The sequence below is a fragment of the Pholis gunnellus genome, assembly GCF_910591455.1.
Source record: "Pholis gunnellus genome assembly, chromosome: 6".
NCBI lineage: Eukaryota > Metazoa > Chordata > Actinopteri > Perciformes > Pholidae > Pholis > Pholis gunnellus.
In genome coordinates this window covers 3,685,086-3,708,487 of record NC_136532.1, presented here as the reverse complement: position 1 = coordinate 3,708,487, position 23,402 = coordinate 3,685,086, and the positions used below count along the sequence as shown (strand labels likewise).

Genomic DNA, 23,402 nt, shown 5'->3' with positions numbered 1-23,402 from the left:
TGGGCTATACAAAATAAATTGAATTTAATTGAAATTTAGTGTGAAGTTGTCATGTGAAAAAGAAAAGAAATGAATATCCGCAATCTTATTGAAAATGCCCACGATGACGGAAAGCTGAGCTTTATATCAGAGGGCTGATGGACAGATGCCTGCTGACAGTCATGGGCATCCAAACACACCACAGCTCATGACATAATCTGCTCACACTCATCTATGAATTCTCATACTCAGCTGGTGATCAGTGTGTACACTGTGGTCAGTATGTGTTTGAAGGAAAATGGAACCCATTCGGGATAAGTGGGATGAGTGATGACTGCAGTGTACCAGGAGCTTTTTAAGGACACCAGCATGAGGAATGTGGCGGATATGTAACGGGTGGAGGCACAGGCACACACACAAACACACACACGCTCTAACACAGCTGATTCCACACTGAACACATGTATATTATTTACCTAATTGCACAGTGGCGGACTCAGGCTGTATAAGGGGCAGAGTAATGGCACTTCCACTCTAAAACGGAAGTAAGATTACAAACTGACTCAGAAGTGGCCATGTTCAGGCAACTAGTTAGGGTTTAGTATAAATAATGAACTCAATAAGACTTGATGCAAGGCTTTTTCAGACTCAATACAGAAGAAAGATGGTGTTCTCTGCTACTGATCATGCAATATTGGTTACGACACTATCTTGAAACTGCAGTCACTTAACAATCAGTGTACGATCTGTGATTTAATTAAAAAGGCATCTACGGGCTGCGAAAAAAGATCTTCTAAACGTCCTTAAACTTTTAAAATCCTTTTAACAAGATCAAACATGCAAAATCCAAATGGCCTTCTTCAGTGTTAAACTGGCTGCTAACTGATAAAACACTGGCCTGCACTTCTGTGAGCTCTTTATAGCGTTAGCACCTCTTCCTGCATGCTGCAAACACTTCTTGTTTATCCTTTGAAGTGCTATGAAAGTTTGAATCTGAGTAGTTCAGCAGGATTTGCCATTTCCGTTCTTACATTTCAAGGAAACCTGACAGTGAAAGGAGTCTCGTCACGTCTATGGGTACAAAATCAATGCAGATTGGTTCTTGCAGAAACAAGTTTCCTTGTTTGTGTTTTGTTTGAAAAATGTTTATCAGACTTGACTGGTGGATGGTGTCAGATAGCTGAGAGCTGCGTGATGAATCGCCGCCGACTCCTGACCTCCATGTGTTTTGGAAATGTTTGCCCGGCTGACAAACAATGGTTGGCACATGGCCAGGCAGGAGGCTGCCAAACTGGCAACCCCTCCTCCCCTCTGCGACTCCCTCCTCCTCCCGCTCCTCCATCAGTGTCCGATGCAGCGTGGCCAGTACACACATCCTGCCTTTGTAGGCCAGGAATTCTAAGAATCCAGACTGCTGCCCAACAAGGTGCTCTCCCCTCTCCTCCCTCTCATCCCCCATCTCACCCCAGCGTCCCAGTGGTTTTACAGCCGAGCCGGCCTGGTGTCTGGCTGCCTGCATGTGGTTTGATGTTGTGTTTTTGCTGCACACAGAGTTACAGTCTGGAGCTACAACACCTGCTCTCAGGAAGTGAGCTGTGTGTAGTTGTACCAACTGTCAACCTCAAGGCCATACACAGCTTTGATGAGGTTTTCAGGGTGTGCTGTGGGGTCTGAGGCCAGTCCTCCTTCATCTCTAAATGTGACCTCTTTAATGCCAGAGAGTGGCAATGCTTGTGAAATATAGGGCATTCAAATTCTTTAAGATATTACTACCGGCAACATATTTTGATGGTGATAATAGTCACACAACTTTGTGGTTTGTGGCCCCTTAAAGCAAGAAGTTCTCCAAATCAACTTCAAAAGTGGTAATATGTCACGAAGCAGCCCAAAAAAAACTGATTTCAGGTTTAAAGAGCAACTTAACAGCAAATGAAAGCTGCACTGATGTAGATGTGTACTCAAAGGTGTGTCAGTACACTGTGACATCACTGTTGGGTGTGGTCACTGGTACATCAGAGCACACTTTGACCTCACCCAGCATGGATGACTTGGAGCTTGAAGAACAGCCTGGTGCTAATTTCCTGATGTCTCCGTGTGACTCCTCATAGGCTGGTTTCAGACGTCCAAGTCAGAGGAGCAACTGACCAATCAGAGCTTTGTAGACCGCATCAGTGCTAGTCCTCTCTGTCTCTCCATGTCAGGTTCTGTGGGCCATTTATAATCACACGTGCCAGTGTTTTTGCACAGGGCCTCACAAGCCATATGAACATAAAAAATGTGTTGCAGCTTCTATGTTGACTGGAAATGGTATTGGTGGGACAGACACGTCACTTGCTGAACAAAAATATATTGTGAATTCAGTTTGATTGCTTTTGCTACTTCATGGCTACTTCAGAGTTGTGAGCAGTTCAGGAGGGAATTCCCCTTGCTTGGGGTTGTTTCATTTGATGGGTTATTACAGACTTTAGGGAGTATCCAGTCACAAAATAATCTATATCATTTTGCAATTGAAAATTCATTCTTGACCTTGACTCTTGTTTGAAACCATGTTGCCACAAAGACCACCCAGTAGGACCTTCCAGAGTCTGGATGCGAGCTCTTACAGGGAGCCAGTGTAGAGCACGGAGAAGGGAAGTTGTGTGGGAGAACTTGGGGCGATCAAACACCAGGCGAGCTGCAGCTTTCTGGACAAGCTCCAGAGGTCTGATGGCCGACGCCGGGGCTCCGGCAAGTAGAGAGTTGCAGTAGTCCAGGCGGGAGATGACAAGAGCCTAGATGAGCACCTGCGCCGTCTCCTCAGTGAGGAAGGGGCGAATCCTCCTGATGTTGTAGAGCAGGAATCTGCAGGAGCGTGTAACCGATGAGATGTTTGCTGAGAACGACAGTTGGTCGTCCAGGGTCACACCCAGGTTCCTCGCAGTCCGAGTTGGCGTCACCACGGTATCGTCAATGGTGGACAGGTATCGGGAATCCTTCCCCGGGAGGAACAGTTGCTCGGTTTTGTCCAGGTTGAGTTTGAGGTGGTGTGTCGTCATCCACTTCGAGATGTCAGCCAAGCACGCAGCGATGCGTACCTCCACTTGAGTGTCACCGAGGGGAAATGACAACAGTTCATCCTGGTCAAACGTCCCACAGAAAGCACAGCTGGTCAGTTCTTCTGAAATTATGTAATAAATAATTACTCCCAGGTTTTTCAGGGAGCAAGGGGAGACCTTCAGCAGTGTTATCAAATGATCCCGTGTTTCATGACAGCGTGAGCCAGCGCTTAATGTGAGGACCTTCCTGCTCTCCCAACAAAACACTTTACGTGCTCAGGGATGACAATGAGAAGTTTTTCCTACCAATCATGGGAACCTGAGGACAGGCCTGTATTTCCTGGAATGTGGCCCAATCGGAAAGAGTTGGAGAGAACACAGGATGTCCTGAGCACAAGTGTCCCACAGCACACTGCAGTGGAGAGGACTGAGCCCAGCTGGTTGGCCAGAGCTGTTGGAAGAGTTATTCACAGGGATTTTCTTCACATCCCCGCTTCCCCTGTCAAAGACACAACCATGGTGGTGTGGGATTCCCCACTCAGGGTTTCCATTATACCTGTCCCCGAATCATTTCCTTTCTTTTTCTTGCCGGTATGTGTAAGGCTTAAGATTACTCTTGAGCCCTAAAGCTCAATATATTTGAATCACTATTTGGTTGCCTGAATTTACCAGTCACTCTTAATTATGAAACATTTGCATACATTCGGACACTTTGACATTTCTCCCTGGGGTCACATGTCCACAATAACACAGTGATTTGAAGCCGTCTCTGTCAGTATTTCACACCAACTCCCTCTGGACGCTGTCCAGCCGCCTTGAGAGGAGAGGTAATGATATATGGCGGAGGGGGCGGGGGCATGTGTGTCTATAAGAACAGGCCCTGCACAGGGAAACCTCTCTATGAAGTGGAGCTGAGCTGTGCTAACAACAAGTTACTGTAGGAGAGCAAGAGCAGACGGGTGTACCTCTCTGTGCACAGACTGTGGATACATTTTTTATCCTGGAACCAACAAACCAGACTTCTTTCCTCTGGGAACTTCGGATGTTCGATCTAAAACTTCTTACTTCTGCAATCTTTATTCCTTTGGAATATATTTTTTCTAGCCATTTGATCTTTTTGTTCATGTGCTGTAACCAGGATGCTTAGCCCTGTTACCATGCAGCAGATCATTTCCACCCTGCTTGTGCTCGGCAGCGCTGCAGTGATGGTGAGTTGCTCTGACTTGTGGCCACTTGCTTTTAAACTTTCTCTCTTACTTTCTGTTTCTGAAATGTCCCATTATCTCGTCATTATATGTAATATTAGATGAACTGTCATCTTATTCTTCTGATTTTTCATCTTTACACTCACACCCATCCTGCCCTGACCTCTGACCCTGGTCCTCAGGCAGAGAGTGAGTGCCCGGCTGAGTGCTCCTGCCCCCCCTCACCCCAGCCGTGCCCGCCGGGTGTCAGCTGGGTGACCGACCACTGTGGCTGCTGTAAACTTTGTGCTAGGCAGTTTAATGAGGACTGCAGTGCCACCGAGCCCTGCGATCACATTAAGGGGCTACGCTGCCATCTGGGGGCCGGAGGAGACCCTGAGAGAGGACTGTGTCGAGGTGAGTGAAGGCACATTGTTAAACTTCAATAAAAAAAACAGCTATTAACTTTATGTCTACATATATGACACAACAGCAAACATTTTATTTATCCTTTTCTGACTTTTTCCCCCCACCTCGGTTGAACAGCTCACATCACGGGGAGTCACAAGACATCAATTCATTTTAAATTAACAAGCCAATTAACCAGCGTTATTACTGTAAAGCAGCACTCTTATGATTTTACATATTATCACATATTAGGTCTGGAGGCGCTGAAAAAATATATATGAAATATGAAGTTGCATCATGGGAAATGTAGGATCCAGAGTTTTCTGCCTCTATTGCACAAATGTTCACATTCTTTTTTACTATAGAAACTTAAATGTTCAAAAAATTGTAGACAATACAATTCTTTGTGCAGTTTGATCCTGACTATAATTTATTTGTGATTATGTTTGTGTAGAAACGCAGGTTTTCCACTGCGTCCTATGAAGTTCAAAGGTTTCCCTTCACAGCTGTGTGTGTGTGTGTGTGTGTGTGTTGTTGACAGCTGAGGCCCAGGGTTTGCCCTGTGAGTTCAGCGGACAGGTGTACCAGCATGGCGAGGACTTCCAGCCCAACTGCCAGCATCAGTGCACCTGTATGGACAGGGTGGTGGGCTGCATGCCCCTCTGTCCTCGCCAAGTGCCACTGCCCGACTGGCGCTGCTCGCGGCCCCGGCTGGCAAGGCCCGAGGGCGGCTGCTGCGAGGAATGGGTGTGTGACGACAACAACCACATCAGTGAGGAGCCAGACGAGCTGTCACACACCTCCCTGCCAGACAGCCGGGCCCTTCCCAACCACATCAGTGCCCTGCTGCAGGCCAGGGCCACACTCAGAGGTGAGCTTCTCCTGAGGCCCACCACCAGCACTAAATGTGGTCCGAAGGAGATGTATTATTGTTGGTGTGCAGGAGTTAAGCCAAGCTCAGCGTCAGAATCACTGAAGACAACATTTTCCACAATATACTATTGCATGATTAATGATTAAACAAATCATGTGAGAAACTGCTTTGGAATCCATATTGAACTGGTTTCAGATAATTCTGACTTCACAAAACAATAACTTGACTTTTGGTGTAATTCTGTGATAAAACAGGCCATTACTCCAACGTTTCATTTGAAATGTATACATTTCATATTCCAGTCAGAGATTTTTAGGCATCTTTTTATAAACAATATATGAATATATATATATTTAACCTAAATATGTTTGTGATTTTGAGATTTAAAGTCCTAAACCCTGCTGGTGAACCTGCTAGTAAAAGAAAAGCGTGAATGTGAAAGTTTTAATCATGACAGTATGTATTTGTCCTCGTGCGAGCAAAGCTGATATTTTATCCTGAGGATGGCACGACAGGAAAGCTCATGGAGAGAAAAAAGGAAAGGGTTTATCCTCAGGGGAGCATGGATGTGCTCAGTTAATATAATGGCAACTTTCACATCAGACTTGGATATCTCTTTTGTTAAAGTGAAGATTTTGACCTGACATTGATACTACAGTTCAGGTCATGATGTGTCATACAGCTTATGGGGAGCTAATGGAAATGTGTCCTGTTGTTGAGATATCGTGCTCAAATGGCTGACTGTATGCTCAGGTTCTTCCATTACTGGGGTAAGAGATAGCATCACATGGATGGATGTATTTTACAAAATCACTAAATGCTTGAGTGTTTGACCTTTTGATGCTGAACGAGCCCCATTTGGGGTTCGCTCGGTTCAGAGCGAATGCATTTAGTGTCGTAGAATGCACTTTTCATAAATAAATATTATTAATGCTACACACATGCTAATACCGAATTAACGAAGAAATTCTGGGTTAACTTAATCATGCAAACACAATTATACACGATTCTACTAACTAAGAAGATTTCCCACAATATCACGTGTTTTTCGCCATTGGCGAGCTTCGCACTCCGGAGAAGGCTACGAACAAAGAGCTAACAACTAGCATGGACAACCAATATGTCTAAGAGAAAGAGAATTCAACCAGAGATATCTTCTTCATTTCTCTCCGTTAAACCATTACAGAGATACAAGCCAACAAGCACCACAACACCAAGCCACTCATCAGCAGAAAAACCTGTGAAAGCTCCTTACTTTGAGAAGAATCATGATGAAAAAGGTCCAATAATCCATTCCTGGCTAAACTACAGTGCTGCTATGTATATCCGGTGTTTTTTTTAACTGTTTCCTGGTGAAAGGGGGGGGGGGTAAAACAAGCCTGGGGGGTAGGGATTTGACTTTTCGGCAAATCCGTTTTTACCCGCGGAGCAGGGCGGCGAATTTTGGATTTTAGCTGGCTAACAATTCTGTCAATCAACAGCAGCTTATGCCCAGTGTCTCCCTGAGACTCTGACGCGTCGAACGAGGTGTCATAGTCTGAATTTGACCAATCATAGGCCAAGAAAGCACCACTCACACACATGAAGACTGCAGTCAGATGAGAATGGATCCATGCTGTACAGGCTCTGAGAGGACCCTGGCTCTCAAATTGATGCCAAACTGCTGTATTTGGATGTATTGAACACTATTAGTGATAAAACAAGTGAAATATATAGTTATATAGTCTATAAAAGTACAATGGAACAGCTGGTTCCAAAATGATGACCACGCCTGACCTCTCTGTACTGAAACTTTTTTATTCTTCACTTTATCAAAGTAAAAATTTGCAGAGAGACTGCTGACCTGTTGTGCCATGATTTGGGGGAGTTTTTAGGCTTACCACGGCCTCATTCAAAAACAATAACAATAAAATTGCTTTTTTTTCAGGCGAACCTGAACATTTTCAATTTGAACTGTGTGCCATCTTCATTTAGTATTAACCCGTAACATATACACTGATTTTACACATCTGAGCAAATCTCACCAGTGTTTCTGTTATTATAACATCAAACATTATTCAAATAGACCTTGTAGTTAGAGATCTACACTCTTTTGTATGGGTATGCAATTTTCGAGCAGAGGCCTAAAGATAGGCTTAGGAATTAAAAGGACTCATTGCCTTTGTTTTTTGGCTTTCCCACAGAGATGGTGTCCTTCCCCATGTCTGAGGTGTTACTCAAATCCAGCTGTTTCCCACAAACCACAGAGTGGACCGAGTGTTCCACTACGTGTGGGATGGGCATTTCCAGTCGAGTGAGCAATGACAACCCAGACTGTCGGCTGCTCAGAGCAACCAGACTGTGCCAGATCCGCCAATGTGAGCTGCGGCTTCCTGTAGCTAGCAAGGTACGCTAACATACACACCTGCTAGGAAATTAAAGACTATTGGAGATAAACATAATGTATTCGTGGGATGGGAGGGATATTAGGCGATATAACAAACTCATCTCAATTTCTTTGAAAGGTCCAATACCGGTAGTGAGCTGGCTTTGAGATGATTATTGACTACTGTAGCCTATTTGTCAGCAAAAAAAGTAAATGTGATTTTCAAATTGTTAGGAAAACGAATAATGTAATCAATAACTACTGCATTGTTCCTTGATAAAATGGAATGATAGTTGCTTGATGTCATTTTAACTGTGTCTCTGTCTCTGTCATCCAGAAGTGGAAGAAGTGTCAGCGAACTGTCCGCCCCCAGGAACCAGTCAGAATCACCTTCGCCGGATGCTCGACTTCACAGCGGTACCGCCCTCGTACCTGTGGGACTTGCACCGACGACCGCTGCTGTACACCCTCCCTCTCACGCACTGTGATGCTCCGCTTCCACTGCCCTGATGGAGAGGGCTTCTACAGAAAAGTAATGTGGATCCAGCGCTGCAGCTGCAATACAAGCTGTCGTATTCACAGCGGGCCCTCCAGCCCCTCAGTCAGCCTCCACAATGACATCCACACCTTCAGTCACTGAGGCTGACTCTTCATGCGCAGCCCCGGCCTGACACACTGGGCAAAGACTCTGCACCTCCCCTTGCCTAAGCCCACCACCCTCCTGTCTGTCAGCTGGGTGAGCCCCTGCCTACCCCCCTCCCCTACACTCGCTTGCACTTTAAGCATCCTGCTGCAGTGACATCAGTCTGTCCACACTAGTGTTACTTCTCTTGTGCAAGGCAGCACTGAGGACAACACGCAGCGGCATGCTGTGTTAGACTGTTGGCAGAAGCTTTTACTGACACTTCTTTTATTTAATTGTAATGTTGTGTCCTCTCCACAGAGAGCCATGTGACAGTCTGTCATAGAGAAAGAAGTTTGTTAAACCAGTAAAAGGGAACATTTATGACAAGTAATGAAAATTAAGGACATGCATTTTAAATGAGGAAGAACTAGATGACATATTCATTAGTGACTATAGGGGCTATGTGTTCTTTATTACCTGTCTTTAGTGATACACCTGTACTGATTGTGGCATTGAGTGTGTGTGTGTGTGTGTGTGTATGTGTAGTTGAAAGTGTCTGTTTGAAGGATGAGAAACTTTCACAAGTGAGAGTTTACAGAGAATGTGCTCATTATGCTCCTACAGTATATTGATCAAAGAATATAATGTATATGGACTTCACTCTTAGTTGTGGAGTGGCAAGTACTAGGATCACCTCATTTTTCGGGGTGTGATTTTATATTTTATTTTTGTGTGTGTGTCCTTCACAGTGTACATACAATGTTTTATTTTAAGGAGTGAAATTATGCTATGTATTTAAGACATGTTACACATATTTTGTCTGTAATTTCCTGCACATCAAATAAAAATGTATCAACCTGTAATCCATTTAATTCTTTTGGTGAATGTTTGAATTAAATTAATCGAGAGGCATTGCAGATGTTGCACTTTTACGATCTGTTTTAGTGTTGTGGGTAACACTTGATTCTCATGAAAAACCATGTCGTCAGGCTTCATAGTGTGTCTGGACCAATCAGCATCCTGTGAGAAGCCACTGGTTTAGGTGTGTGAGTAACGACACAGAGAGGCAGCTGTTCATTCTAAACTACGATGGCGGCTCTTCAAGAGGTTAGCGTAGATGCTGCATTAGAGCATAAGTTCTATCAGATCTAGAGAGGATTTCTTCATTGAAAGAAGAGCAAGACGACACTGAAGGCTTTTCCCCAAGGAAAAGATGTGTTCGCTCTTCTCCTGACTCGCTTTGGTTAGAAAGTACCTGCCCTTTTCCAGTTTCCAAGGATGGCTTCTCAGATTCTGTTCACAAACCATCTGGTAAGTCAGGTTAACTACAACAACTCTAAGCTATAAGATATGATACTTCAACTTGTTTACAAAACCTGCTTCACTAAACAAAAGTTATTTAAACTATGACCATCTTGGGATGGGAGGAAACCAGTCCCGACACAAAATCATACCAGGGACGTAAAGGCCCTTCCCGCTTCCTACCCCCCTACTTTCTGATTACCCACCCCAATTGTGCTCTCTGCTATTGTGTAGAATTTGTGATTGGTTTTCCCAGTAAACCATCACCCTTGCGTCTTTTTCAGGATTGTGTTCTAACAATGGAACCCGTAACCCTTTATTCATTAGCGTCTTGCTTTTACCATAGAGCTTCTCAGACCTCCACAAACATGTTCAGCTCTGCCTTCTTGAGGCATCGTGGCCTTAACACAATGCTCCAGCTGGTTCTGGAGCACAAACATGACGGTGGACTACTAAATTCCTCACCCTGGCCTCTGCCTCCTTCTGAAAGGAGGGAGGAACACTCCTGACTGCACCAGTCAGTACTACTAAAGCAGTGGGCCTCATCTCTACCAACTCTCCAGGCTCCAGTTACTACTGGACCTGAGATATTAAGTTTGGTGGGACAAAACTTGTGGCAGTATCTTAACTGCGTGATGGCTACTACATACAGAAAGGGTTCATTCTTCAGGAAGTGTGAAGGTGTTCAGTTGATGTAAAGTCAACGTACCTATTGCTACTTAATATTCAAGTGTCAGTTTTTCAGTATGGGGCACTAGAAATGAAGCTCTAGCGTAAGTTCAGACAGGAAGACTCTACTCTTGCATGATTAAGCCTGTAGTTTATTTCTCATACATCTGCCGATCACTCCTCACACATGCAAACTCATTATTTCCTTGCTGTTATTCTTTGGGTTGATGGACAGTCTGATGAATGCCTGAACCACTCAACCAATCAAAATCTTGTATTTATATCAACAATGGATCAAATGGCGGCACCCTGGTAGCTCACCGGGTAGGGTGTGTAGTGGTCAGTATTTTATAAGTAAGCCTGTAAGTAAGTAGATAAGTAAGCCTGTAAGTAAGTAAGTAAGTAACAACATGGATAGTGAATTACAGGCTTTGTCTATACAAGCAGCTGTTGTGCAGTTCAATTCTGCATTTCATAATAAACCTACACACGGAGGAAGCAAGCTATTATTGGAGCAATTTGAGAGCCAAGTGTCCAGCGGCCCTATCAGCCCTACTGAGCGGATGCTTGAAGTCACGGTTTGCGGCTTTGAGGAGGGCGATGAACAAAAAAAAAGAGGACTTTCTTTTTCTTATCAATGCTGATTTTGTTCTCATTATTTCCTTGCTGTTATTCTTTGGGGCTGTCAATCATGATATCAGCTGTCTAGATCAGCTGGTCTCTCTATCCAATAGCACGACAGAATTACATCGTTAGCCTATCATCTTGCTGATTGTCTCCCCTCCACCTCCCCATCTCCGCCCAATCTTTGCCGATTCATCAGCTCATCAGCTTCATCAGCCACCATCACCGCCAGTGTCTGGACTCAACAGGGGGATTTAATTAATATTGTCTTTAACTGTGTTGTTGGGTTGATGGACAGTCTGATGAATGCCTGAACCACTCAACCAATCAAAATCTTGTATTTATATCAACAATGGATCAAATGGCGGCACCCTGGTAGCTCACCGGGTAGGGTGTGTAGTGGTCAGTATTTTGTACTAACCACACCCACCCGACCCGTTATGAGAGCCAATCCGCACCACTGTACAGGCAAAGAAATGCGTTAACCTACCCGCTAACAAGACTTTAGGCATTATAGTAGCATACTTGTCCTGACTGAGGTCTGAGACAAGGACAGAGAGAAGAGGACCCGAGCTACGCAGCTCGCAGTTTGAGTGAGACAGAGAGAGGGGAATAGATAATGGACTATTGCACACAATGTTTCTGTAAGTTATAAATAACTCACATGGAATGCTGCTTTGACACTTTTGGACCTCCCCCAACCCGTGATATTTTCTAGTTAGCTCGGCCTGAACCTATGGGGTCAGATCATTCTCAATAATTGCAAATGCACACAGAAAGACTCACAAATGCGCACAGAACAATTCACAAATATATTCGATTTACAAATGCACGCAGAACAATTCACAAATACATTCCAATGCACAAATAAATAAATTAAGATTTATATAAATGTAAAAGAAAATCACAAATATATTTCTGCATTTGTATGTATTTGTTTGTGGATTTGTATGTATTTGTTTGTGGATTTGTATGTATTTATTTGTGGATCGCACTGCATTTATTTGTAAATCGCTTCACATTAATTTGTGGGTTTTTGAGACTCTCCTGACCTCGCTGGATTCACAAATGCGTTTTTTTCAACATAGACCTATCTGTAGCCAATCAGATGTCCGCCTCATTTTCAACCAATCACATGAGCGCAGCTCCCCCCTCCCCTCCCCACGAGACTGTCAGCTTTATTGAATCAGGAAATAAATATTGTAGCCGTCTGTGTTCACCCAGAGCTCTACGATACCTCAAATCAGTAGAGATATGTATGCAAAATTGCAAAATTGGTTATTGTCATGCACCAGCTGGTATTTTGCTAGTGATTGAAATCAGGACAGTTTATTAAAACATAGTCAGAAGTCTGGTCCCGGATGTGTTGACAGCACTGACGTTAACTTAAGGAAGGACATTAAGGAGCAAAATGCAGTTTTCATGTAATTTGCTGGTCATGTTATTGTGAAGGACAGAAGTATAGTCCTGGATGTGTTGACAGTATCTTACAGTATTTCATAATAACTGCAGTTAATATGAAATACTGTAAGATACTGTTTTAAATCCACCATCAATTTACAGCAATTCATTACAGTGTAGACAAGCCCCGGGTTGTCTGTTGGACTTCTTTGGGAATGAAGAGAAGGATTAGGAGAAATTAAGAATGGCAGAAGAATTATCTAAGTTGTAAAAGTAATAGTAAAGTGGCATGGAATGCAGATAGAATAGATGAATACAACTAAATAAATGAAATATTTGTACAAAATAGAAAGACTTGTAAAAAAACACACACACACACACACACACACACACACACACACACACACACACACACACACACACACACACACACACACACACACACTGTAGCTGTTAAAAACTTGATTTAGGGCAGCATAAAGCACAGGTAATGGTACTTTAAGATCACTTTCAAAAGCAGCACTTAAATATAACTCAGGATAATCAAATACTGCCAACTGAGAGCAGACAAAGGCTGAAGGAGCCTTTTATCAAACATATAGACAATCTCAAGTAGTTAGTGGATGAAAAAGTATTCAGATCCTCACTGCAATAAACATACTAATACCATACTGATGAAACAATAATCCACTACGAGTAAAATAACTGCATTCAAAACCTTAGTCAAGTAAGTTATTATCAGCAAAATGTACTTTAAGTGCAGAAAGTAAAAGTACCCGTGCAGTAAAATGTACATTATTTGCCCCTAACCTGTAGTGCAATCTGAAAATCTCCCCCTGACGTCTGTGTCAGTGATATCCGGTTTATCCAAAGACGAGCATTGTAACCAATTAGATGTAGAAATACAATCGAGACTGGGTCCGCCCACTTACTGTCAAAAATAAAATCTACTCGAGGAGAAGAAAAAAGACTCGAGCAGAATAAAGTTTCGCGAGCGAACAGGTTTAAGCTTCTCGAGCGACTTTTGCTCGCGCGAGAGTGGATTTTGCTCGCGGAGTGATATAAAAGCACTCGTACACACATGTCTGTGATCACACGTCCCTGAAGCTGGAGGTTTAGCTATGAAGGCAAATCACTTTCAAAATCCGAGCGCGCAAATGAGATCCATGCGCGCGCGTATTTTACTTTGACGAGCGCTTTTATATCACTCCGCGAGCAAAATTCACTCTCGCGCGAGCAAAAGTCGCTCGAGAAGCTTAAACCTGTTCGCTCGCGAAACTTTATTCTGCTCGCTCTCGAGGCTTTTTTCTGCTCGCTCGCGAGTCGTTTTTCTTTTTGACAGTAAGTGGGCGGACCCAGTCTCCATTGTATCTCTACATCTAATTGGTCACAATGCTCGTCTTTGGATAAACCGGATATCACTGACACAGACGCCAGGTCTGTTAGAGGTGGTTATCAATCCGCCACTAAACACTACTCCACTACATTTGCTTTGAATTCACTCCATCATTCTATTACAGACGATGTGTGTTTGATAGTCAAACTGTGACAAACCGCTCAAAGACACTCTTTGATCTTAATTGATTAAAACATGATGCGATCATATCTAATCATACTTTTGTGTTTACAGAAGAGATATAATGTAGTTGTATATAATATGAGCAACAATTTGGACCTGCTCAAAGATCTGGAGCAAGATCAGGGACCACTGTTTGTATATTAACTGTTAAATCACTGACAAGTAATTAGTGGATGAAAAAGTATTCAGATCCTCACTGCAGTAAATGTACTAATACCATACTGATGAAACAATAATCCACTACGAGTAAAATACCTGCATTAAAACCCTTAGTTAAGTATGTTATTATCAGCAAAATGTACTTTACCCGTGCAGTAAAATGTACATAATTTGCCCCTGACCTGTAGTGCAATCTGAAAATCTCCCCCTGAAGTCTGTGTCAGTGATATCCGGTTTATCCAAAGACGAGCATTGTAACCAATTAGATGTAGAGATACAAGGGAGACTGGGTCCACCCACTTACTGTCAAAAAGAAAATCTACTCGCTCGCGAGCAGAAAAAAAGACTCGAGAGCGAGCAGAAAAAAGACTCGAGAGCGGGCAGAATAAGGTTTCGCGAGCGAACTGGTTTAAGCTTCTCGAGCGACTTTTGCTCGCGCGAGATGGACTTTTGATCGCGGAGTGATATAAAAGCGCTCGTCAAAGTAAAATACGCGCATGGATCTCATTTGCGCTCTCGGATTTTGACAGTGATTTGCCTTCATATTTAGCGCAGTGAGATGCTTCGTTATGTTGCACATAAAGCCAGCTCACATCGCCACGTTTCGTCCCGGAGCTCTGTGGTGTGGCGGCCAGTTATGATGAACATGATGATATGTTCTGGTGGGCCGTTGTACCGAGGGCGGGATATATGCTGACAATTTAATGACAAGTCTCTCAATGTGTTGATCCTTACGCTTTTCATCTGGGTTATGTTGTCCAGGGTCCAGTTCAGAGTCTGCATTTTTCCTTTTCAAATCTTTCTCTATCGCTGTTCGTCTCGTCATCACAACCTCTCCCGCGCATCATTTAATTCTACTGTCCTACATTAACAAGGTCATTATTGCGCTTCCTACTGCCACCCACTGCCATGGAAGAGTATTATTACTTAGCCAGACACTATATTGCAGCTCAGACGCTCAACAATGGCAAAGTATTTGCAACAACTAAATAATAATTTTTTGGACTCATTAAGTGAAATTGGACATTTTCCCACGGAATACCTGGTGATCTCTTCACGGCTCACTGGTGTGCCGGTGAAAATCACTGGAGTAGGACATTGGCTGCTAAATAAAGATTTTTTCTATGGAAATCAAACCAGTGCAGAAAGGAGAATGAATTTAAATTCACAGATAACACTCAGATAAGTGTGTGTGTGTGTGTGTGTGTGTGTGCAATTGCAAGCCAACATGTTCACCATAACAACTTTATAAACTGTGTTAATTATTGTTTGTACTAAATAGTAATTTACAGTTGAATGCTGTGTAGCCCCCTGCAATAGTGACTTTACAACATATTTAGAGCCCATACTCTCACACAGTATGTTTGTCCATGACCCCACATAGAGCCTCAGATAACATTAGTTTCTAGAGACAAACATACTTCCACAAGGAGAGCAGTTTTCAGATGACTTGGTTTATTCAAAGGCATTTGTCAGGACATCTCCCACACGTCCAGTGCTTTGATTACCTTTCATCATGGGTGTTCTAACTTGGGCTGAATAGTATGTTGGTAATATTAGCATGTTTTCCTACCTATCATAAATTCATCTGATCAAGTATTAGCAGCGCTCTCTGCGTCCTCATACAAACAAGGCTGAATTCTTTCACCGGCCGTCCGACAGGCAGGAACCACAAAGCACACATGGCAAACCATCTCACCATGGAGACCTCCTGACCATCTGCTGTCGTCACTGAGGGTGCCAAGGGTTCCCATTTTACTCAGACCGGTCAACAATACACTTGATGACGATGTTTCTGTTTGAACTGTTTGGTTGGTGTAAATTTCAAGGAAATGATCCCTCCAACAAGAGTTGTTGTCCACAAAATCTGGTGTCCCATGACAACGCTTGCCTGCTCATTTGTTTAGGAGTCATCGTGGCATTTCAGGCAAAGTAAAAGCACTTAGAAGAGATATTAGGAACTAAATTCTGTCGTTTCTCATCTGTCTGTCTAAGCTTTACTCAAAGTGCAATGAGTAAAGCTTTCTTAAGCCTAGACAAGACTTTAGGAAGTTTACAGTAATGAGAAATTAGAGTTAGGTATCAGTTCCTCTCTATGACATCACTGTAATACAGCAGCCTCAGCCTGTGTGTGCCCACAGGAGGAGTTATTTTTGCTAAATACAATCACAAACACTTATATCTACTTACAACTACATTAAAGTTGTATTACATATTCATAAACTGCTTTTAAATGATAAATAGACGGACTTCAAGTCAAGTGTTACCAAAGAGAGACATAAGCATAGGAGGTCAAGATGTAACAAGGTGGAGAGTGATGAGATCCTTAGGTTGAGTCAAAAGCGCTGGAGAACATACAGTATCACCTGAATTTAAAGGTCAACAGTGGCGGCATGTTCTAGGTAGGACTGTGCCACATCCAATCAATTTCAGCAAACATCCCAGAATGATTTTAATGCAAAAGAATTAAGGTATCAAACCATATATTTAACATGAAAAAAGCAGTAAATAACACTTTGAGAAACACGTCAGGACATCTTATTTTTGTCACCCTCACAGGGAATTCAGTATAATATAATAATATATATATCATATAATAATATGTAGTATAATATAAAACACACACAATAGAACATGTGTATTTATTGAGATGCCCCTATGGACCTTGTTATAGGAGGTAAAGATCAGGAGAAGTGAACATGAAGTGTAATTAGGAATACTGGTGTTAAATCAAGCTATGATGAGTTTTCACTGTTAATTCACCATCTCTATTACATGTTGATGCCTCCATGACCAAGTTCAGCAGATGAGACTGAGGACAACTATGTAGAAGAAAAGATGTTCACTTTGCCTAATATGTAGCTTGACAGAGTTCTCATGTGTGTCCTGGTGTTCTCATGTTTCCTTACCTCCTCATCCCTCACTCCCTACCCTGGTGTTCTCATGTTTCCTTACCTCCTCATCCCTCACTCCCTACCCTGGTGTTCTCATGTTTCCTTACCTCCTCATCCCTCACTCCCTACCCTGGTGTTCTCATGTTTCCTTACCTCCTCATCCCTCACTCCCTACCCTGGTGTTCTCATGTTTCCTTACCTCCTCATCCCTCACTCTCTACCCTGGTGTTCTCATGTTTCCTTACCTCCTCATCCCTCACTCCCTACCCTGGTCTTCTCATGTTTCCTTACCTCCTCATCCCTCACTCCCTAACTGTCCGTGCTGGATACTGGACACCTGGGGTGACAGGGCCTTCTCAGCTGCTGCACCCCCCCCCCCCCCCCCCCCCCCCCCACACCCTCTGGAACGCCCTCCCCATCCACATCCGTGAGGCTCCCTCCCTATCATCACTTAAACAAGCCCTCAAAACCCACCTCTACAAACTCGCCTTCACCTGCTAACCCCTGCACCCTAACCCCCAACTACATGACCCATTCCACACAGCTTCTCCAGTTTTATTTTTTACCAAAATGTTCTGTTTGTTTGTTCTGTTTGTCTCTGCCCTACCAAAGCATCTTTGGGTATTTAGAAAAGCGCTATATAAAAATTAAAGTATTATTATTATTATTATTATTAAGGGGGGGGCGGCACCCTAGCGCCCTCTATTGACCAGCCGCCACTGCTTTTGGAGCATAATAACTGAATGCTACCGACTGTTACCAGATGACCTCCGAGGCAGTGAGGGTTCATTAAACTCAGATTGCTAATATGTGCCCAATGTCAGTTGTCACTTGATACCTTGGTAAATATTCATGTATTCTGCAGCCTAATGGAGAGTGTGGTGTATTTGAATAAGCACTCTGTGTTCCATTGAGTTTGACTGTTTATGTGACTTGCTCATGCCTGGCTATTCTGTGATAGTCTAAGTTAAAGAGTACACAGCTACCGTCAGCCTCGACTCAGTGCCATTACTATCAATAGTACTCTAAGTTATTTCAATACTTACCCTTTGCTCTGGTGTTATATTATACTGCAATAGTATAACAACAACAAGCAAGTCTTACCATGGTATCAATGTTGGGATTTTGAAGTGAGGAAGGTGTGTAGCCGCTAGCTAACAGTCAACGTCTCATGCTACAGCTAGCGGATGATGGAGCAGTTCAAGTCGCTGTTGCCACTGATGCTAACTGGCAGCCTAGCAGAAAACTGGAGCGTTTGTCAGCTGTACACAGTCCTTTTGGAAGCGTGTGACACAGATTAGGATGCTCATGCTGTTCTCATCTGGCGTAGAGATACCTACAAAAAATAATTTGTTGTATTTGTAGATATCCCACAAGATCAATTTGAACGCAATCCATGTAATCATGAACTAGACCGTCAAAGCTGTGGATGGGTCAAACAACAAACGATCTTCCACCAGGAGACCGCTGTTCATTCCCTGTGAAACCAGAAGTCAATGTTGATTCATTTCTCACGTAGATTTGGTTACTTCAGTAATGGCACCATGTTTATTTTAAATAGTAAATGGTAAATGAACTGTAATTGGAAGGGATTTTGGTTGACAGATTTATCACAGAACTGGGACGAAAGAGAAAACACTGTAAGTTTTGACCAAATAAAGATGATGCTCAGGGACAACTTAGTATTTAACACAACAAATGCTCACAGAGCCATAGAAATATGCAGAGCAACAGAGCTAGCCAGGACGCAGATAAAGCCAATGCCTGTACCTGACCGTACATCATGGAGCTGAGGTGGAAGCTATCGGGCAGAGAAGAGCCTTGGAGCAAGAGCGGCAAGAAACTAGCAACGGCTGACGGCCGACAGTGCGGAAGGGGACGTGAGCTGTGCTAGTTTCCAGCTTATGGAGCAGCGTTTCACACCTGTGTGAAAAGCAACCATTTTTTAAAGATGTATCAGGCAGCCAGCAACACCAACAGTGATGATAAAACAACGATTACAAACAACATAGAGAGTGAAGTGGAGTCCATATACACATGACAGTGCTGTTGAGAGTGCAGTAGGCCAAACTAGACTGGACAAACGTGGTGTGCAACAGCCACACACAGAGGTGTAGTGGTGGAATTCAAGGTTGACACATTTGCTGAGGCAAATGAGCTACCTCTGTCTATTGTCCAGCAAATACCAGGTCCCATTCAGCTACAGCCTACATCCACAGTGTTAGATGTGTTTAATGATGTAAATCAGTCAAACAAGCTGATCACGGGCAGAGAAGCATTTTAAGACAGGTTGGTAAAGAGGGTTGAGGCACTGACCACAACGTCTCCCGACACCAAAGAGGAGCTGGTCGAGAGGCATCCAGCAGTCTTCACAGGGCTATAGGTGATCCCAGGAGTACATCACATACATTTGGCTCCATCTGACGTTATAACAGCTCTGTCCGAAATATAAAGTTCAGGACAGAGAGACACCGCCAGAACAAGCTTCTCCATTTACTATAGTGATGTCACAAGCGCTTTTTGGAGAAGTTGAGAACTTTTCAACTAGAAGCGCGTTGAAGCAGCCGCACAAAAAAAAGGCACTGGACGCAAAACTTTGTCTCTCGGCAAACGCATGCCGCTACATCTGCTCTCTCCTTATTGGGAACAGTTGAACAAAGACGCTGGCGCTAAGAAAAGAGCGCTTTGTGGACACAGGCCCCATCCAAATGACTTAGCTTCGCATAAAGACTGGAAACGGGGAGAAACGGTTAGCCTAGCTCGGTCCAAAGGTAAAGAACCTATTACCAGCACCAGCACGTGAGCTGCAGGATCCCAGGAGGTTTCTGTTTCTCCCAGCCTCCCGCAAAATAACGATGTCTTTTTTTAATTTATACTTTGGTTTTTGAACACATTAAGCAAGCGTGATAAAACGTAATTAGCGCGCTTTAGAGGTGCTGGTAAGCGGATGTGTGGTTGGAGGGTCACAGCAGACAGCTGCTATAGTAAAGGGATGGAGTCCGCTCAGCAATGGAAGATTTTTGTTTTTATAAAGACTGAAGCTGCACATTCCATAACTAGCTCTTCCATTAACTGATTATTTGATGCAGTCAAAGAGTGAAAAAAAACATTCTTCAAATACCATTACTACAAAGAATCCCAATGATTTTCATTGATTTCCAAAGAGAAATAATCCATTACCTGTGGGCTGAGGAGTTAGCATTTAGGATGACTCATTTCTAAGCTAATACCACAAAACTCAGATGACACTGAGGTGCTTTCCCTCGAGAGAAAGAATAGAGCCTCAGATGGAAGGATCTCTCCACATGACAGTGAAGGAACTTCATACATTTGTCTGTGATACCACACAGCTGTTTGTATTGGCTGGGAACCCCGACTGGAAGTTACAAGTGTTGTCCAGCCTCACAGAGAGCTGTGACTTTCAGCATGGCCTTGACAGAGGAACAGGACATGTGACGGAAATCAACGGAGGGCCTCAGGGAGCGGTGGAAGTTGGCGGCCACACTTGACCACAGCAGAGGAAACAACCCTCCCCCCAGCAGGCCCTCTGAAAAAGGATGTGTTGAAGTGGTTCCTTTTCAACACAATGCGGGACAATAACACACGTCACACATATGAATTGTTAATGGCTTATTGTGCTGAAAACAAACGGGTGGACATGGCTCATTTAATTTTAAGAGTGTCACAGCTCACATCTTTTATGGAACTCAGGTCAACATTTCCACAAAGGGTCCAGTTTAGGCTGAGGAGAGCAAACACTGTGACGTCAACACTGATTCAAAGGACTACTGCTAAAACTACCGTCGTTGTGCTACTGCTACTATTACTACTGTTGCTGCTTCTGATACTACTACTGCAACTATGGGATGAGTTTTTGACCTTGCTCCCCTGCTCCACACAATATGTCATCGTGTAGATATGCCTTTCTAATATTATGCCTTTGACAACAGTCAATTTAGGAAAGTAGACTATACAGTACTGCCACACTGTGTTAAAAAGTAAGTCTATAGCCATGTTATAGCAGCTCATTGACAATGATGATATGCTGGTGCAGATATCATTTAAATAATAAAGTATTTGGACATCATCCAGGCACTATGAATGCCTTCCAGCCAATAGTTATGGAGACATTTCACTCAAACCCACAAATGCCAATCTTGCAGTGGCACTAAAGGAAATAGAATTGGATCAGCATAGTCAGACATAGACACGTCATAGAGCCAGCAAAGGTCTTGAGCCTGTCGCTGCTTTACTTCACTTCTTCTCTTCATCTGCTCCCTGTCAGTCTAAGATCTCGTCAGGTCGCTCTGCATTTACTCTTGAATAACCATCCTCAAACCAAACTGTAAAAACTTGTTTTCATCATCATATTTCTCAAATATAGCAGCTTTATATTTTAAGCATATACGTATCTGTATGTGTCTCTTTTGAAAAGCAATTTGTAACTGTAACTGCTTTGAAAGATACTATTACTACCATTAGTACTATAGTACTGCTGTTCCTACAACTAAATCAAATCTGTGGGGTCACTGGCCGATGCTGAAAGGGCATAAATGAGCTTTGAGCAACCCATGGACTCCAATTGTCATCGAATTATTTTCTACAAATTCTTCTTACTGTAAAATGTCTTTTTAAATGTGATAGATTCGATAATCACCTTCTTTGTTTTATCTTGACACAGAAAATGTTAGTACAGTGTTGCCTGCTGGCGGAGTTGATGAGTGTATATAGAATCATGAGTGTTCACTTCCCTCTAGTGGTCCCATTGGGGAAGTGCACCTCTACGTGTAATGTATGTCTGCAGTGTAGCGCTGCTGCATCAATAACAGGTCATTTCAATGTGTTGTATGTCTCCAGACCAGTCTGACCCGTCAGTTCATTACAAAGTGGTTAGTAATTGAGTAAACTTCAATAGAGAGTAAACATATATTAATTTATTGAAAACATTTTCCCGTGTCTTCTATATTTCTGCAACACCAACATTAATAAGTTTGATTCAAATATGTAACAGAGTTGGAAAGCCCAGTTTAGATCATGAAAATAAAGCGGATTGCTGATCCTTTGAGACAAGCTATTCACAGTGACAGTTTCTGATTTCTTTTTCAGTCATTCCATCATATCTAACCTCAAATATCAGGACGTACAATATACAAACCTGCCAATGTCTGCTTGTTGTCTGCAACATTATAAGATGCTGTCCTCTACTGGCTCTCAGCTGGAAGTACAGCAGGGTGTTAGGCTTGATACAAACTAAGACCGAGGACCTACTGATCTAACCTGCTGCTGTAGTGTCCTTGAGCAACATTGAATTTCATCAACGTCAGCAGTGCTATTTTGACCTTCCTGTGAGATGGGTGGAAGGGATTCGAAACCAATGTATCCATATCTTATTCAATACATTGTACTTTTAACAATGCAGGGCTTTATTGCTTTATTTTTCCACAAAGATTTCAACAATAAAAATAATGATGGATGGAAGTAGGGCTGTCACAAAATCTGATTTTCACTATACGATCATCCAAAATAATTCAGAATAACTATATTATTGCAATGTCTATTGAAAATCCTCAATACCGGTTTATCGCAACACGCCTAAGGATTCAATTCAATTCAATTCAATTCATTTTGTATCGCCCAAAATCACAAATTTGCCTTCGAGGGCTTCACAATCTATAAACATGCAACATCCTCTGTCCCGGGACCTTCACATCAGAACAGGAAAAACTCCCCCCGAAAAAACGCTACTAGCAGTGGGTGTCAGGCAGGGCCACGTCAGGAGGCGAGACCAGGGTCCAGATATAACCATGATCCACAGAAACCTGTGAGGAGAGAAAGCACAAAGACTCCAGAGAAGAAGCAAAGTTAGTAATGTGCATTAATGAATTCACACAGAAGGAGAGAGAGAAGAGGAGAGAGGAGCTCAGTGTATCAAGTCCTCCAGCAGTCTAGGCCTATAGCAGCTTACCTAGGGGCTGGTCCAAGGCAAACCTGAACCAGCCCTAAATATAAACCTGAGCCAGCCCTAACTATAAACCTGAGCCAGGCCTAACTATAAACCTGAGCCGGCCCTAACTATAAACCTGAGCCGGCCCTAACTATAAACCTGAGCCGGCCCTAACTATAAACCTGAGCCAGCCCTAACTATAAACCTGAGCCGGCCCTAACTATAAACCTGAGCCGGCCCTAACTATAAACCTGAGCCGGCCCTAACTATAAACCTGAACCAGCCCTAACTATAAACCTGAGCCAGCCCTAACTATAAGAGTTATCAAAGAGGAAAGTCGTCAGCCTACTCTTAAATGTG

At 43.1% G+C, this 23,402-nt stretch overlaps 1 protein-coding gene across 1 annotated transcript; it reads left to right on the top strand.

Moving 5' to 3' along the window:
• Positions 1–3,934: 3,934 nt before the first annotated feature.
• On the top strand, positions 3,935–9,337 carry ccn1l2 (cellular communication network factor 1, like 2). Its single transcript, XM_079161466.1, has 5 exons — positions 3,935–4,222; positions 4,402–4,615; positions 5,148–5,477; positions 7,664–7,866; positions 8,183–9,337. Exons 1-5 carry the CDS (start codon positions 4,154–4,156, stop codon positions 8,483–8,485), a joined length of 1,119 nt encoding a protein of 372 aa, XP_079017592.1. The 5' UTR covers positions 3,935–4,153; the 3' UTR covers positions 8,486–9,337.
• Positions 9,338–23,402: the final 14,065 nt, after the last annotated feature.

Excerpts from the sequence above, each read along its gene's own strand:
- ccn1l2 (XM_079161466.1), top strand. The coding sequence starts at position 4,154 with ATGCTTAGCCCTGTTACCATGCAGCAGATCATTTCCACCCTGCTTGTG. Across the intron at positions 4,223-4,401 it reads TCGGCAGCGCTGCAGTGATG|GCAGAGAGTGAGTGCCCGGC; the intron begins GTGAGTTGCTCT and ends CCTGGTCCTCAG. Across the intron at positions 7,867-8,182 it reads GGCTTCCTGTAGCTAGCAAG|AAGTGGAAGAAGTGTCAGCG; the intron begins GTACGCTAACAT and ends TCTGTCATCCAG.